Genomic DNA, 14,653 nt, shown 5'->3' with positions numbered 1-14,653 from the left:
AAGTAGTAGTAGCAGTAGTAGTAGTGATAGTAGCAGTAGTAGTAGTAGTAGTAGTAGAAGTAGTAGTAGTAGTAAAAACATAAAAACATCACTATTTACAGCCTTAATGAACAACAGTTTATTAAGAACGACTGGACGTGTTGAAACTACTTGATTAATACCCCTTCTTCATGCTTAACTAAGTGTAATTAAGGTCTAGTTACTGATCAGTTATACAGGAAGTGCTCCACTGTGTTTTTAAACTCCACACACCTTCATTTTTAGAATCATTTGGATCATTTCAGTCCTGGAATTCAGAATTCAATCTACTACTGAACTAAAGCTAAAAGGAGCTGTTAGCTTGAAAACTACCACTTCATGACATCACAAGGTGGAACAGAGCGTTTTGAGCTTTGGAGATGTAACAGACTAAAAATAATGAAACAAAACACAACTCCAAGTACGTTTTTGATGCAGTAACAGCTTTATAACACGACTCAAAGCTCATAAGAGTCAATTTTTGCGTCACAGAGGACATTTTAATTCTCAATATATCCGTTTTCGTCATTTTACTTTTTCGTCGCAGTCTTCCGTCTCGTACGCGCAAACAAAAGCGCACAAGCAGGAAATAGTATTCATTCAAGTATTCATTCTATTCAGCAGTGAGGAGTGCAGCCGGGTGTTACGGAGGACGACATCCGCTGTATCTACAAACCAATTCAAACAGGAAACAACAGTGACACAAACATTTGAACAAAACAGCTAACACTTTCGCTAACGTAAGCCGCCGCGAGCGTGAAAGCCAATTCCCCCCCCCAAAAAAACACCAAAAAAATCGTGTCGTTAAGTCAAAGAGCAAATGCAAAGCCATCATCGAATGAAGTTGGCGAGATTCTAGACACGTTAGCAGACCGGGAGTGAAGGGAGCGAGCGGAGAGAAAGGAGCTCATTTTAGAGAGCAGCCTAGCATAAATCACACGCCCAAATGCTAATGCTCCAAAGACGAGGCTGATAGAGAGGGACGCCGTTCAGTTGTGTGCGGTTTTTCAGCCAGATACAAGATGGAAGGGGGAGTACGGGAGACAGTGAGAAAGTACTTTTTAATTGAGGTAAAAAAAAACAAAAAAAACAATCATGGCTGACAGAAGTGGCTCTAGAATAAAGTAGAAGGATCATATCGCAAAAGGTTTGGACAAGGACGAGAAGAGAGTAGTAATGGTAGTAGTAGTTGTTGTTGTACTATTAAGTTGTATTTTTTTGTAGTTGTAATTGCAGTAGTAGTCATAGTTGTTGTAGATATATAACAGTAGAAGTTGTTATTGTAGTAACAGTTGTTGGTTAGGATGTAGTAGTAGTAGTAGTAGTAGTAGTGGTAGTAGTAGTGGTAGTAGTAGTGGTAGTAGTTGCTCTCGTCATATACGATGTACTTTTTGTAGTAGTAGAGGACATAATTGTAATTGCAGTAGCAGTTGTAGAGATATAACAGAAGTTGTTATTGTAGTAACAGTTGTTTGGGATGTAGTAGTATTAGTAGTAGTAGTAGTAGTAGTAATAGTAGTAGAAATGGTTGTAACTGTTGTAATATAAGATGTACTTTTTTGTAGTAGTAGAGGATGTAGTTGTAATTGCAGTAGTATTGCAGTATTATCCATAGTTGTAGTAGTAGCAGTTATTGTAGTAACAGTTGTTGGTTGGGATGTAGTAGTAGTAGTAGCAGTAGTAGTAGTGGTGGTAGTAGTTTTGGTGGGGGTGGTAGTAATAGTAGTGGTGATGGTATAAGATGTATTTTTTTGTAGCAGTAGTTGTTGTAGAAGTACTGGTAGTAGTTGCTTTGTAACGTAAGATAGTAGTAGTAGCAGTAGTTGAAGTAATAGTCATAGTTCTTGTAGAAGTTTTTATTGTAGTAATATTTGCATTCTCATCCATATTATCCATTTGAATGTTTCCTCTGCAAAATAATGACCCCCCCCAGTCCTCTAGACGGCGCTATAATCCGATTTGAAATGTTCTTTAAAAGTAAAAAGACAAGAGTAGTTTAGTGTTTACATCCACACAGTGATTAGCGATAGCAACTCGACTTCCTGTGTCGTTTATCTCCAAGGTTCTGTGCATTAAAAGCATTTATCTAAACTACTGCACCACATTTCACTAATAAAATACCACAGTTTTGACTCGAGGTTCAATACGATGAGTCTCAAAGGGAGTCGTTTTACTGTAGACGGTAAACGGATGACTTTTAGCTTGCGGAGTGCCGTCTCTTCGCTGCCATATCCCACTGCAGGATTTGCGCTCGGAGAATTGTTTTTAAATCTGATGCGATTCTCCTCGTCTGTGGCCTGCACTTTTTTTGTCTCGCGTTTCAAAATCTTTATAGCAGACCTGTTGTGCAAGAAACATGTCGTTATTTCCCCTCGCAGAGTCGTTTTTGGAGTCATTCGTGCATGTTTGAGCGATCTTTAATCACTTATTTTCAAGACACCGTTTCGCCGATCAACCCCATTTTCACCTCCACTGTGACGTACTTACTTTGTCCTCCTATTTTATTTTCTTAAACGGTGATACGCGTAGGATTCGGCAGCATCGTGTAGTCCTTTTGGTCGAAATTAAATAGATTCTTGTACTCGCTAGCATGATCTGCAGCTATCCGTAGAAGTTGCCGACTCTTTGTTGTTATGACGCTTACGGTGACGTCAACTCGGCGGATTTGGTTCTTTTATTAAGTCGTTTTAGATGATTATTGTGATTTAAAATGTGAAAATTATAATATATGATCCACGGATGTCGGAAATGATACCTATAGAGCAATCACAAGCACAAAATGTATTCTTTATGAAAAATCCTGCAGTGTGTTGGGCTTTAATTATGTTCCAACGGTGGTTTGCTGAATCACTCAATTATATCCTGACCCTTCTGTGCAAACGTACAGTGACTATTGATTCCTGTTGCCATACTTCTAATTGGTCTCTATACGTAGCTGCACAAATAAAGTCTTTCATGTGAAGTTTCATCAGATGCCAACTCCGGAAACGACGCAGATTCTGCTTTTGTTGTATTGAATCGAAGAGTGAGCCCTGTCAATACCAATCAGAGCTCTCTCAGACCAGCCGGATCTGCGCAAGGGAGAGGTTACATCATCAGTGTGCGCCATGACCTCACCGTGACCCTGCCCAAGTACACAGTGTGGGAAAGTTACAAACAACTATACAACTTTTATAACTCGAGATATAAGAGCCCAAGGTCAGGGAAAAGTTTTAAAAAGACCTCTATATACGGCTAATATTGACTGTTAAGCTAGTCGATCGTCCAGTGCTAGCGTTCTCCTCCCGTACTATTACTGCAATGTGTTTTGGTCACTTATGACAAAGAAAATTATGTTTAAAAAATAAATAAATCTGGTTTTATTTTCATGATTATGCCAAAAACTAAGAAAATTATTACTTGACTGATTAAATGTTTAGCTTGCGCGCTAACCATTGACTGTATAAAGAAGTGGACTAAGTGAGTGTGGCGTCAAATGAAGCTAATCGAGGCTAGCGGTTATGCGGCGAATTTGTAGTCAAGTTTCATATTTGGAATTCAAAAGCGAGTATCATAGCAACCAAAGAGCCAATCCGGAGCCAGGCTGTTAAAGATAATTCCCTTCCCACTCGGATTGCTGGTTTAGCGGGGAGCGGGCACTTAGCAACGCTGTCAATCAAACCTGTTGCTAACGCTAGCGGGAGTGACTTCGGGGGAAAGAAGGCGGCTGATTTGTCTGTTTTTAATGGTCATATCATGATTTTTGGACACAATAGCAAAATAAAAACACCAGGATCATGTAGAACGGGTTAATACGAACGTTTTAAGACCAAAAAGACGAGTCGATGGAGCCGGAACCGCGCCCATGATCACTTCTTATTTGGAACGTGGCGGCTAGCAGGTTAGCTATGTCCATTTATACATACCGTCTATGTCGCTAACATGTTTTGCAGACTAGAACCATAATATATTTTACAAAAGTCGTCTAGTTTTTCCACAAACTCCATCATCACTGACATCATTCTTTTTAATCGTTTTTTTTTTTTAAGTTTTAATGGCGCAATTTCAACGGCGTACAGCTTCCAAAACATTTAAATTAGTTTTCATCTGAAATCTCAGTTTGATTTAAAATTTAATCTCATCTAAGAATATTCTCAATTGTTCAAAGGTTCTTAGAAATGGAAAATTGTTTCGTTCAGGAGGGGAATTATTTGTTGTTGTTGGATTGTTGTTGTTCAGAAACGAACTAGATTGTTTTAATTAGCCGAGGAAATAAAATATTGAATTTCACAAACAGTCAAAGCAATTAAGGTATTTTCCTGTGTGCAAAAACGTAATTTGTCTTCTTCTACTGCAACAAATAAGTAGAACGCGCTAGCTTTGTATCACTTTGTTCTTCTCGCGACGCTTTAACTCCTGTCTCCTCATCCATTTGTTTTATTTAAAAAAAAATTCAAATTGAATTACAAATATTTTAGACATGAATATTCCCGCAGTGAAAGTACGCAGTGTCTGTCTGGCTTGTATGTGAAATAATGCATACAGTAAGTTGCCGGGTAGCGTCGTTAAAGTAGTGTCGAGTCCATTTAATATGAGCGTCATGAATAACACATGAGGAGATGGTTCAGTCTTTTGTTACGAGGCCTGTACGAGACGTTTATAGATGGACATGAATATGAAACAATGACCGTGCAAATGAATAGCTTGGGTTATTTGCATTGTATATGGCATTTTGAAAGCTAAAGTTTTAATAAATACAGTTGCGTTTTGGATCCTTCTTAAGTGGACAGATATGATATTCAGTACAACGCATCAACCTCACAAAAATGAACTTTATGGAACAGAGTGAACAGAGGTGGACTTACTTTGGAACAGTAAAAATTGAGACTTTTTAGAGGCGTTTTGGAGGTTTTTACCATGTTATAACGTTGTTTCCTCATAAAACACATGTATGAAGAGGTTTTAGAAGTTTGAGTACCGTATTTTCCAGACTATAGGTTGTTTGTTTTTTTATTTTTTTTTGTAGTTTGTCTGGGGATGCAGCTTATACTCAGATGTGACTTATATGTGAAATTATTAAAATAAAAACAAAAAAACTACGTGACACAGCACTTCATCTACATTCGGAGATGTTCAGAAGCGACACAGAGGATGAAGAATTCAATGGATTTAGTGATTTGGAGTAAATTTGTTGCTTGTTTTTTCTGCTTTATTTATCTGATTAACTGTTAATATCTTACGTTAACAAACCAGACACGTGTTCAGTTCTGTCTGTGCTTCATGTAGCTGAATAAATATAAATGTGTTACGTTAGCGCGATGTACTGATATTCAGCCTGTTGTTCTCTGTTTTATTGCCTTTAAAGATAAAACGTCTGTTCTTGGTCTTGAATTTTATAAAATCAATTTCCCTCAAAAGTGCGACTTACATATGTTTTTTCTTCATTATTATGCATTTTTTTGATTGGTGCGACTTATACTCCAGAGCGACGTATAGTCCAGAAAACATGATAATTTAGCGATCTCTCCTGGGCCCTATTCGAACCCTCCTTATGTTTAGCTATACAGGTCTGTACAAGGCTCCACCCACAAGCCTACACCACCCTTATACAAGAGCAGCCTTTAAAACAATGCACTACAACTTCACAAACCTGATGCGACGTATAGTACGTAGTTTCATTATTGAGATGCACGCTGATTGTGTTGTGATAGATAGCGCTCTGTAGGTGGAGCGACTAAGTGCGGGGAGCAAATGCAACAGGGGGTTCAACATCAAAAACGAAACTGAAACTGATTTTAATATGTAGCATTTTCAAAACAATAAAAGGTGTCTTAGTGATGTAAATATGTTATGTGTTAGCGTTAGTGCTCTAGTTGTAGGTTTGTCCAATCAGATTTGTTCTTTTTCAGTGACACGTGTGAAACAAAGGAGCTCATTGGTCATCTATGACGATATACAAATAAAATCTAACTTTTCTCACCTCCGATTAACAGCGTGTATTGCGTCGCTCATTGATTCTGCAGAAATCCGCCATGTTTGCCAGCCCCTGTGATAGTTTTCCGTAATGTTTTCAATACAGTGGGCCATGCATGTCCCTGATTGGCTAATCCACCTGTCAATCACGCCCATTTGAAAAGTATTGTAGTGGATCCCAGGGTTAGGAGTGAATGAGTAGCACAAGAAAACTAGTTTTAATGATACACAATGATATTTTAATTTTACAAATCCCCAAAACATTAACTTCTGGGGGATTTTTTTACCTCTAATCTCTAATTTTGTGTTGCAGAGCGGTTGACGTTCCGGGATGTCCAGTCTCCGCAGGAGTTCCGGCACGGGGAGACGGCCGAGGTGGTGTGTGATGTCATCAGCTCCCCAGTCCCGGCTGTGGTGTGGTACTACCAAGACCGCGAGATCACAGAGGAGCCCCATAGTAAGTGTCAGCGCAAATACACTCAACAGCCACTAAATTATGACCACATACAGTCACCCTAGAACATGCTACGACAAAGTACTGTTACTCAAGTAGAAATACAAAATAGTAGTAACTGTTAACGCAGTTGTTTTGGTGTAAAGTTGGTGTACTTTCTTATAATCTGAAGTAGATTTAAAGGTTGTATATTACGCAAAATTGACTCTCCTCCTCAAAAACAGACCTGGAGTTGTGTTTTGCTTCATTCACACATGTTTGAGTAATCTTTTATTATCAGTTTGTCTAAATCTCCAAAGCTCAAAATGCTCGGTTCCACCTTGTGATGTCATCAAGTGGTAGTTTTCAAGTTAACAGCTTTTTTTTTTTTACCTTATGTTCAGGCGAGATTGGCAATTCGAGGGCTGAAATCATCCAAATGATTCTAGTGAAGGTGTGTGGAGTTTAGAAACATAGTAGAGCACTTCCTGTATTAGCACATGATGACATCACAAGGTGGAACAGAGCGTTGTCTGTTTGCGAGAAGAACCCTAAATTAGCAGAGTTTGAGTGTTAAACATGTGTGAATGAAGCAAAACACAACTCCAGGTCTGTTTTTGATGAGGAAACAACATTATAACACAGATCAGAAAATGACATAATACGTGCCCTTTAATTATAAGGACAAAACATGAAATAATTCACGAAATCTGGAGTTTTTAAAGAATACACCCTTTTAATATTGTCAACATAAACTCTTAATTAGATTTATTCACAGGAGAAAAGTAACCAAAGCCACTACTTGAGTAAGAATACTGCAAAAAAAACAAAAAAACTCAAGTAGGAGACAAAGTATACACTACGAAAACTATCTTAAAAGAGGTTTTTCGAGGTCTGAGTGCAGAACATATGTGACATTAGTGGTCATACTATTGTTGCATCTGCCCACAATGGGTCACGACAGCACATAGTAATTTCCATTCTTTTTCAAATGTTCTGTTAAAAATCCCGAAATAATAAATATCAATTTTCCCAGATTATCCTTGATTTTGGTTTTTAGAAAATCAGCTGTCTTTGTGAACCTGCTTTTGTTAAACTCGAATAGGGCCGTCTTAAATAAAAGACCAGTCCTCTAATAATTATAATGAACAGGTGGAATGAATCTTACCAGGGTTTGTTACAGCATATTTGAATTAACTACATGAAATCATTGAATTGAAAATTGGGCGCCCCACTGTGTCTTTTTATGCCCAATCATAGAAATGATGCTTTCTGGTGCTACTACAAGACCAGGTTCTAATGTGGTTGGATTAAAGTACACGAAATTGGGCGATAGTAGCTCGGTTGGTAGAGTGGTTGTTCACCGATCTGAAGGCTGGCGGTTCGAATCCCGCTCTCGACGTAAACATCATTACTCGAATCCAATGACCCACACGTCGGCCTGTCACGATAATGACTATATCGACATATTGTTCTATATATGACACCTGAAACTATATATTCTGGGACTCAAAGTTGATGTAATTGTGAAAGACGAGATTGCAGATCACGTAGAGCGAGGGTGTCCAAACTTTTCTTATTAAGGGCCACATATAAAAAACGCAAACAAAGCTTTACTCGTCACCAATACAGTGGAAATCTGCGTTATTATTAGTATAAGTTAGACTCACTGGACCTTTATTCACGCTTATATCCTCAGTGGGACACATTAAATATTTGATAAGGGCTTGTTAAAGTAGATTTTCCGAAATATACAGCAAAAAGTACTGTTTAAGGTAATACGGGCCAATTCACCTGGAAGCGTGAGGGCCGAGAAAAGTTGGTCTGAGGGCCGCATTTGGTCCCTGCGCCACAGTTTGGCCGTGCCTGAGGTAAGGTTGAAAGAAGTTTATCTGATCAGATGAATAAAGTTACAGACAGCAGCACATGCGTTACATTTCAAGGATTTTTTTTCCAGTACTTATAGTCCGAGAAAGGTGCTATCTATTAAAGGCTGGTCCTATTTACATACTGTCTGTACACGGTTATAAATGGATATACTGTTAGCTGTTTGCACTGAGGTAAAATACGTCACTAAAAGATGCTTGCAGTCACGGAAAAGACGAATTACAAGACCTCTGTTCAACCTGAAGAGCTGTGTCATGTAACCAAAGTAGCAGGTTCCAGCTTAGACGTCTTAAAATAACCGTGTGTCGCATTATTACTGAGAAACAACACGCAGTATTCAACACAAGTTTAAGAGTAAAACAAATAAAACTAAATAAAACTAATAAAACAAAAAAAATCATGTTTTCAGTTGATCAAAGTTTAAGGTGAATTTGGGGTATTTTTGTTATTAAACGTTAACATTCGAGCTGTAGAGCCGGGGTGTCCAAACTTTTCTCATTAAGGGCCACACATAACAAAGCTGAGGGCCATTGAGGGCCATAGACTGGACACAAATACAGTGAATACTTCAAATCTGTGTTATTAGACTGAACCACTAGACCTTTATTCACGCTTACATCCTCAACGGGACACATTAAATATTTGATATGGGCTTGTTAAAGTAGATTTTCAGAAATATACAGTAAAACGTTCTGTTTAAGGTAATATGGGCCAATTCACTATTAAGAGTACAACAAATAAAACAAAATAAAACAAATAAAACTAAAAATCATGCTTTCAGTTCATCAAAGTTTAATTTCGTTGTAAAAAAGAGGCGAATTTGGGGGATTTTTGTTGTAAAAAGATAAGATTTGAGCTGTAAAGTGTTGAAAATGTAGCTTTAATCTGCTGTTAATTTGGTGCAGCTCATGCCATTTAATTCAAAATAAATTTACTGGGATTATTTTGCATTATTGTTATTGTATAAACTACTTTCAACATTCAAAATTAGCTCTCGTGACAGGCTTATCCACAAGTTACCGACGCGATTCCGGCTCCCACAGATAAACGCTGCTGTTGTGTCCTTGGGCAAGACACTTAACCCGTCCTCATCCTCAATCCTTTAAGTGCCTTGAAAGTGGAAAAGCGCTGTATAAAAATGGGACGACACCGTAACAACCAGTTTTTCAGAGTATAAAAAACAACAGTTGTACTTGTAACTTTGCGTGCAGAGTTGACGCACGGTCGCCTACTTACAAAAATCCGACAATTTTTTATTCTCATTCTGTGTCCCTGAATACCACCAATTCCAATTATTTATAGAAAGCGGCAATGTGCTGTTTTACACTCGTTTTATTTAGTCATGAATATGTAATCCGACAGGGGAGCAGATAGACGCCAAGCCTGTGAGTGAAATAATGCATAAAGTAACTTGCCGTAGCATCATTAAGCTGATGTCGAGGTCATTAAATATGGAGTTAATGAATATTTTATGTGCGATATAAAAAGATAAATTTGTGTTTTATTAATAGGGGATTTGAGGCAGTTAGGAGGAGTTAACCCATTACTGAAGATAATTGTGCAGATCGGGCTTATAATGTTGTTGTTTTTTTCCTACAATTGACAAATGGATGCTAACAACTCTGTCATCAGGTACTTGCGATGACCTTAATGTCTTTTTTTTTCACTCCATACACATTTATTACATCATTTTAGCCCTGGAATGGTCAATTTCTACTGTCAAAATGTTGGTGTTAACTTGAAAACTACCAGAGCTTTGGAGATGCAGACAGAATAATGATAAAGTGTTACTAAAACATGTGTGAATGAAACAAAACACGACTTTAGGTCTGTTTATGAGGCGATAACAGCGGTATAATATGGCTTAAATACAAAATTAAAACGGGACAGCAGCCACGGGACAGCAAGTTAGCTTTCAGTAGAGTAACCATCAAAGTTCAACAAACCCAAATCTACTTGAGAATATGACATAAGCTGGAATAAAAAAAAAAAGGTGTAACAAATAACTCTACTTGAGGGTCTTCAAGTCAATTTTGCGTAATATAGGTCTAAAATGTTTTATTCGAACTCATTCTAATAAACTAGGGCTGGCCAAACTATGGCTCAGGGGCAAAATGCGGCCCTCAGACCTATTTTTCCCGGCCCTGCCCCTGCTGAACTGGCCCAACTGAACATACGCAGATTGTTTTTTACTATAAATGCACGTAGTTCTACCACCATTACTTCAATAGCATCAAATTGCGCTGTGATACAGACTTAAAATCACTGTTCCAACCCTTATTAAAGGTATAGCGACTCTGCTGAAGCTGTGTAAAATACATCTGAATGACTCACTGTATCAACGCTAATCTGTAGTTCAAATCTATTTCAATATGCGGCGCTCGGTGAAAAAAGTTTGGACACTCCTGTAATAGACGATAGAACGTTACAAAGTGCGCACCAATATGTACATGATTAGCCATCACCTGCCTGGATCACACTCAGAATATCTTGTTCTCGCTGTGATGAAAAATAACTTTTTTTCTAGCTGGAAACGTTCGCTTCAACTTTCTCACGTTGCGTAACAAGAGGATCTACAAATAGCCCATGTTCCATTAAAGACGTTTGGTAGAAGCTATTGTTAACAAGGCTGGATAATACAGTACGAGTCTGTTGGCTAGAAATAGCTAGCATGGGTTGCCTGATTTGCACCGAGACTCTGAAAACTGCATCCCACTCACTTTTTGACAAGACCGGTGCAAATAAAAAGTTTTTGCAGTACCAGGATTCAGACGTTGCAAAGACTGGCCAATGAAATGATGCGAAATTCACCGAAAAGATATGATTTGAACGGTTTTGATGTAATTACAATGCTCTAGTATAAATATCTTGTGGGAAGCAATAGGCTGTCGCGCTAATCTCACCTCACCCACTACTGTAATTAGAGCGCTGTTTATCTATATGGGCCTTATCTCCATAATGTGATTGAGTGGCTACTGGGAACATCCTTATCTCCCCTCTCCTCTATTTCCCTCCTCTTATTATATTTTTTTTTCCTTTTTCAGGCAGGTACATGGTGCTGCCCAATAACAACCTTCAGATCCATCAAGTAACCAAAGCGGATGAAGGAGTGTACCGATGTGAAGCTAGCGTCGAGGCTAGAGGGGAGATAGACTTTGTGGATATAGCCGTGGTCGTCAACGGTAAGTTTGCAGATTAAAATGTTCAGTCTGAGTTTGTCAATTTGAGCTGGAAGAAATGGGGATTTCTGTAATGAAAATTTGAAGGTGTGCCTCAAGGAGTTGCATGGGGCTAATGATGTTCTTAATAGTTTCAATGTAAATATGTTAGAAAGTTATATTGAAGTTTTGTTTTGTACATACAGCAAGAGGAAATGGAGGAAGTATGTATGTTTTGTATATTTTCAGGTAAAACAAATGGTTAAATTCTGTCAGTGTGGGAAAAAAAACTGTGTAGGGAGAGTTTCAACACTCATCCAAATAACTTCTTCAGTCTTGATCATAGACGGTATAAAGAAGTGGACTAATGGAGTTTGACGTCACCCATAGCGTTCGGCTCCAGTCAAATGAAGCTTGTCAAGGCTAGCATATTTGAAATTCCGACTGCGAGTATCAACGCAACCACAGAGCCAATCCGGATTGAGGCTGTTGAAGGTAACGCCTCTTCCCGCCTGCACCGCTGGTTTAGGAGGGGCACTTTGCAACGCTGTCAACCAAACCTGTTGCTAACGCTAGCGGGAGCAACTCGAGAGGAAAAAAAAGTGCTTAATTTGTCTGTTATAATGTTCATATGTTGATTATATTCCATCCATCTTCTTTCGCTTATCCGAAACCGCGTCGTGGGGGTAGCAGGGACTCCCAAACCTCCCTCTCGATGTGGAGGAGCAGTGGCTCTACGTCAAGCTCCTTCTGTGTGACCGAGCTCCTCTCCCTATCTCTAAGGGAGTGCCCAGTCACCCTGCAGTTTTCAATGTAAAGTGAATTGGAGCGAGAGTCGATGGAACGATGGAAGCGTGCCCATGATCACTTCCTATTAGCATCGCGGCGGCTAGCAGGTTAGCTATGTCCATTTATATATACAGTCTATGGTTCTGACGTAACACACACACACTGCAAGACGTGTTTAAAGTCTACATGATTTTCTATGGACCAATTTGAAAATATATAACAATCTGCTTACCTTTGTTGTAAAAAAAAAAAAAATGCACGCAAGCAGAAATTTCCAACCGAGCGTGGCTGATGCCGTTTGTGCCGGTGAAATACTACCAGTGTATTTCCTGTTTACAGCGGTTTGATCATGTAGATGTGTTTAATGGAGTAGATCGCTCCCGGTTTGACTTTTGTGATGCCGAAAGTGGCGGTGGAACATCGCATCTCGCTGCTGTATTCAGATAGAGACGTCCACACTGACAGACTCCACTCCGCTCCACTGACTCAGATAAATTCATCTCTCATACAAGGCTAGCTTTCAACATAATTCAACAGGGTTCTGGGTCTTTTCATTCATTAATGCTTTCAATTAGCTTTAATGTTTGGATCGATGGCGCAGAAAGTCAATAATTGTTATATTTGCATGTAATCAAGAAAAGTATTTCAAAAGCGGAAAAAAGGCTTAATCTTCCTTTAAGTACTATTATTCTGCGTTTATATTTATTACTACAACTACTGTTATCACTGCTAGTACTAATTTTACTGTTCATGGGTTTCCAAAATGATTCCTTCCTGATTTGAGGGATTTTCTAAGGACTTTTCCCAGTTCAAAACGTGAACTTGCTTTTTTTTTTTTTTCTGTTTGTTTAGAATATTAAAGTTTGGCATTGTCTTGAGTTCCTTTCACAATAAACACAGCTGGTATTTCAAAATAAAACACTGTTCTGGCACATTTACAATAGATAGACTGGTCCCTCGTTTATCACAGGGATCATGTTCTAAAAATAACACGCAAAAGGCGAAAGGCGTCTTTGTCGGTGCAGAACGTTTCACCGACATTGTGGTTTTGTCGGGGACAAAACAAATTGCAAACGCACAGCACTTCAGAGTCACACTGCGATCCAACGTTTATGTAAATTTGTCTGAACACATTCTGTACTGGACAGGAGACACGGCACGGAGGAGACTGATGGACAATGGTCTACAGTCCAACAGCCAATCAGGACGCAGAACACAATGCACGTTTAGACACTATAAAAAAAAAGCATGCAAAATTGCGCAAAAAAAAATCCACAAAACAGCGAGACCACGAAAGGTGAACCGCGATATAGTGAGGGACAACTGTACACGGCTATTGCTATGGCTACTTTTACTACTACTGCAGATAACTACTACAACTTGTACACTATTACTTATCTGAATCCTTGTTCTCTTACCTCTGCAGTTAATATAACAAGTACTCCTTCCCTGTTATTGTTATCCGCTAATGTTATTAATTATTTATTAGCTTCAGTCCTCTGGTTTAAAGATCCTATATTACACAAAACTGACTTTATATTTGTTTTGAGCTCATTAAAGATCCTATATATTACGCAAAGTTGACTCTTGTGAGATTTAAGTCATGTTATAATGTTATTATCTCCTTAAAAACATGTCTGGAGTTGTGTTTTGTTTCATTCACACATGTTTGAGTAACACTTTATTATTAGTGTGTCTATATCTCCAAAGCACAAAATGCTCTGTTCCACCTTGTGATGTCATGAAGTGGGGGTTTTCAATTTAACAACTAGCTTTTACCTTTAATTCAGTAGAGCTCAGCTATTCCAGGGCTGAAATTATCCAAATGATTCTAGTGAAGGCGTTTGGAGTTTAAAAACACAGTGGAGCACTTCCTGTATCACCACATGATGACATCACAAGTTGGAACAGAGCATTTTCTTCTTGAATAACAGTCAAATCTGGCGCCTTCTTTCCCCGTGCTCACTCCTGTTAGCGTTAGCAACAGGTTTGATTATGAGCGTTGCTAAGCGCCCGTTCTCTGCTAAACCAGTGGTGCGGACAGGAAGGGGCGTTACCTTCAACACCCTGGCTCCGGATTGGCTCTTTGCTTGCTATGACACTCGTGGTCAGAACTCTGCTCCAAATTAGCCTCGATTAGCTTCATTTGTCTGGAGACGACCGCGATGGGTGACGTCAAACTCACTTAGTCCACTTTTTATACAGTCTACGGTTAAATACGTGCGAATGAAACAAAACAAAACTCCGAGTATATCTTTAAATCAGATCAGAAAATTGCGTAACATAGACCCTTTAAGTGAAGTCGGGTGAAACATTAAGAAAACTGTGTCGCGAGCCGTGAGCACATGTCTTGTAACGCTTCGCCGGCCGCAGTATTGTCCCTGCCTATGTAATATTCAATGTAATAGCAGCACAC

General features: G+C 38.9%; 1 protein-coding gene across 4 annotated transcripts in view; it reads left to right on the top strand.

The window, feature by feature from the left end:
* Positions 1–14,653, top strand: part of LOC117384024 (neural cell adhesion molecule 2-like) — a 509,480-nt gene that overhangs the window by 356,788 nt on the left and 138,039 nt on the right. For all 4 annotated transcript variants that reach the window (XM_033981298.2, XM_033981291.2, XM_055228525.1 and 1 more), the window contains exons 4-5: positions 6,284–6,427; positions 11,335–11,472. In XM_033981298.2, the coding sequence (XP_033837189.1) occupies positions 6,284–6,427; positions 11,335–11,472 (282 nt within the window). The remainder of the gene's footprint in view (positions 1–6,283; positions 6,428–11,334; positions 11,473–14,653) is intronic.

The sequence above is a fragment of the Periophthalmus magnuspinnatus genome, chromosome 2, assembly GCF_009829125.3.
Source record: "Periophthalmus magnuspinnatus isolate fPerMag1 chromosome 2, fPerMag1.2.pri, whole genome shotgun sequence".
NCBI lineage: Eukaryota > Metazoa > Chordata > Actinopteri > Gobiiformes > Gobiidae > Periophthalmus > Periophthalmus magnuspinnatus.
Note: the sequence above shows the minus strand (reverse complement) of the source record. Positions and strands in the feature narration are given on the sequence as shown.